This window comes from Dendroctonus ponderosae, unplaced genomic scaffold (genome assembly GCF_020466585.1).
Source record: "Dendroctonus ponderosae isolate FM_Combo_2020 unplaced genomic scaffold, Dpon_F_20191213v2 Dpon_F_20191213_1, whole genome shotgun sequence".
NCBI lineage: Eukaryota > Metazoa > Arthropoda > Insecta > Coleoptera > Curculionidae > Dendroctonus > Dendroctonus ponderosae.
This window is the reverse complement of record NW_026017110.1, coordinates 14848357-14852232: the sequence shown is the minus strand read 5'-3', so window position 1 is coordinate 14852232 and position 3876 is coordinate 14848357. Positions and strand designations below refer to the sequence as shown.

General features: G+C 33.0%; 1 protein-coding gene across 1 annotated transcript in view; it reads right to left on the bottom strand.

The window, feature by feature from the left end:
* Positions 1–2010: 2010 nt before the first annotated feature.
* The window catches only part of LOC109535460, a gene marked incomplete at its 5' end in the record, with an annotated part of 2240 nt that continues 374 nt past the window's right edge, over positions 2011–3876 (bottom strand). Inside the window, 2 exon segments of the mRNA XM_048667856.1 lie at positions 2011–2408; positions 3495–3876. Coding sequence (XP_048523813.1) covers positions 2055–2408; positions 3495–3876 — 736 coding nt within the window.

Genomic DNA, 3876 nt, shown 5'->3' with positions numbered 1-3876 from the left:
CATCGCTTTGAAAAAAATTTTCAAATCAGTTTCCAGCTTCGAATTTGGCACAAAAACCAAATAATCGTATTCAGTTTTTCACCGAAAGTAATTAAGATTATCTTTAAAAAACGACCAGAGCAAAAGTTTACAAAAAATAATTTGTAAAATTCGCCGCCTCATCGATCTGAAGATTTTTAATGTTTCTTTTAAATTTCAGGTCATTCTTGTTATAGCAGAGTTTTTTTAAGTAATTCTGTCTACGCAAAAAAACACATTCTTTTCCAAATTTCCTTAAAACCACTGACAATCTTCTTCTTATTCTAATAAAAATTATGAAATAAATTTTATTAGAATACTTGCCTCCTTCGTCCCATTGTAAAAAGTTTCGAAATTTGGGACAAGAATCAAATAATTTTCTATCAAAACAGGAACAGAATCAGCGAAAGTTTATAATAAATTATTTGGAAAACTCGTCACCTCCGTTCCTCTGAAGACTGTAGAGCTTGTTGAAAAATGTGGTTTTTTAGCTTTGACTGATTGTTTTTTGCTTTACTTTCCACTCAAAAGCGTTCTATTTTGTACAGTTTTACTTAAAAATACTGTCGATCTGGAGGTGTTTCACTCGAGAAATTACAAGAAAAACTTAAAGCTTTGTAGAAATTTTACCAAAACTTTTTTCAGCGTCAAATTCGGGACAAAACCAAAATTCAATTTCTCCCGTTTTTTACAGAAAATCATTAAGATTTTCTCAAAACCGACCAGAAAATTAAAAGTTTGTAGCCAAAAACGCAAAAAATATAATTTTCTGATGATTTTCTTCCTTTGTGACAATAATGAGATCTGTTCAGCTAAAAATGACAAAATTAATTTGTCTAGAAAATTCGGCTCATTCATCAGTTTGGAGCAATTTCAGCTCATTCCAGTTTTAGCAAAATTTCTATAAGGAATTCTTGCTACGCAAAAAAACGTATATATAGATATATAAATAATCTTTATTTTCAATAGGAAGGTCTTTCTGCCCTTGTGTGGTACATATGCGTCTTAGCCTAGCTTATACTAAAAAAACAATTATCTTCAGTTTTACTTAAAATACTGACAATCTTCAAGCTGTGAAAATTATAAAATAAATTTTATTGGAACACTCGGTTCCTGAACAGCTTTGTAAAATTGTTTCTGAAACCTTTTGCAGCTCGAATTTTGGACAAGACCATAATCATTTTTTCTAGATTTTTTCCCAAAAATATTTTCCCGAACAGAACAAGTGAAAGTTTATATCAATTTTTGTCAAAAGTAGTCACTTTGTAGCTGTGAATAATTTGGTTCATTTAAATTCCGGTTTCTTCGCTTATAGGTCAATAGTTCTAAACAAATCTCTCTCTAAACAGAACAACGCGTTTTTTCCTAACGTTTCATTGTAAAGTACTGGCAAAATGAGACTCTTTTATGCAAAAAAGTTAAAAGATGGATTTTCTAGGAAAGTCGTCGTCTTACAGTTTTACAAASGTCACATTTAAAAGTATGTGTTTTTGTAGTAGAACAYAAATGAGTGCTAAGCATGGCAAAACTCCTATTTCTATTAGAAAAATAATCGCAGATTTGTGAAATATGAAAGAATCCTTTAGAAATATTGGCAAAATAATTGGAAAATCACATGCAACTATACAGAACGAAGTAAATCAGTACAAATCTCCTGATTCCTATAAAGTGGGGCCTCGTTCTGGTCGTCCCAAGAAGCTAACATCACGGGAAGAGTCTAGTGTTGTGAGAAAGATTAAACGTAATTCTGAAAAAGTACTCCAAGAATTTCAGAAAAAAATTCTCTACTTTGTCTCTGGTGTCAACCGCCGTCGCCGTTCGAAAAACGATACTTTTCGCCCTTGTATCGAAAACTACTATTAAATACTTTTCTTCACATTCCAAGCATCAAATACTTTGAAGGTAGTACTTGCAAAAGTCAGTCCAAATATTATAAAATCTCCATTGCAGTTATCGTTCAAAAGGAAGGAAGTTCATTTTTAAACCACTCTGTTAATCTATATGATATACTATATAATATAAATGTTTCACAATGCTTATAACAGTAGTCCTCTAACATCCATTGCCGGAATGAAATTCACTGCATATCGAAGAGTAGTTATGCTGCATGCATAGCAGAATCCCAATACTTGGTTTTCGCGTTCACAGTGCAGCCAGCTCAATCTGCTCGACACATCGAAACACAATTTCGAGAATGTGCTGTTATATGGATTATTCACCCCGATCAGAGCAATACCACGTTGAGTCAGTGGATTATACGCCACTTTCCAATAAACTTGTGGAACTGGTATCGCTTTCCTAGTCTCATTAACGTAGTATAAGTAGAGTTCGGTTGGTTCACCAGTGTCCTTATGAGGTAATGTCGTCACTCCATATACGCCTGTCCATACCTAAACAATGAGAAAATCAACTGTGGTCATACCCAATCTGTGCACATTTTATGCATATAAACTGTTACTCTTTATGTGGAAGTCCTTCTTCGCTCCTTGCTTTTGTAATTGATATTTTCCTAAATTTGAAGTAAAAAAGTAAGCATCTTGCTACTGGCATTGTAATACAATGTATATTCATCAAATCATTTCAGCAATTACTTCCTGCTGGGAAATATGAAAGAGTACTTTACATTTTTCGCAAATTTGCAAAACAATACAAAACCGAAGACTGGTTAGTTTTTTAGGTATTTAATTTTAACGATGAAAACCTGCATTTTCATGAGGTTGATGCATCGAGAATCTGTCCGTCGTATTTATACACAAATACGTAAATACACAAAATTTTGAAATTTTAAATAATTCAAATTTAGTGAATATGATGAGCTCCCTACAGTTTAAACACAAATATTTTGAAAGCCAAATATAAATATAGAATTAGTCTTTTCTCCTGCCAAATTTCAAAATTTTCGTACATATTTTATATAACAAAGGAAAATTAAAGTTTATATAAGCGTAATTTCAAACGTGGAATAAAATATAGTGTGTTTGTTATATAATATAGTTATATGTTTTTTGCACAGCACCTTTTCTGTCGCACTTCAATTATGAATATTTTTTAAATTTGAGCGTTTAGGGCCTTACAATATGATGATGATAATTTAAAAGCAAATAATACTGGTTAAGCGTAAACTTACTTTACTGTCTCGTTGGGACAGTTTGTACAAACTGCGAATATAGAAACCATGAAAAAGATATCTAGAAAACAGCTAAGAAGCGAAGCATGTACCAAAACGTGTATGCAGAAATGTATTTATGTATGTATGTATGTAWGGGRCAATTATTACACAAATCTTGTACAGTCCCGAGCTACATGCATGAAACAGTATTAGCAAATTACACTTTTACCTTTTAAATGATTGCAAACCTTTTAAATTATTGCTTGATTTGCGTATTTAATTAATTTATTTATTTGTGGATTATTACGATTTAGACGTACACTTTTTCATTGTCTGATATTTGTGCGATAAAATCACCATCTCATACCTGTAAATCGACTCCATTTTCAGACGCATAGTCTCTCAAATCAATTTCAATTTGGTTCCAATTCCAGCCATTGAACGTCTGCCACTGAGGCGCAATGTTTTGCATGTAAAACGTTGCGTTTTGCTGTGCAGCATAAAAGTTATCACTTCTTGCCGTCAAATGTCCTCTGGCTAAATAGTAGTTGGTGGAATCTTGAATGTATTTGGTCGAATTGGCCTCTAACCCCAACTGGCCATTGATTGTTGCTCTCTGATTGGCTCTCACATATAAACTAGTTACTGATCCCACATCGTAAATACCAGACCCTTGAAGCCAGGAGGGTCTTGCAGTGCCGAGAACTTGCTGGTTGATGGAGGCAGTTTGGTTTATAAATGTATAGTAG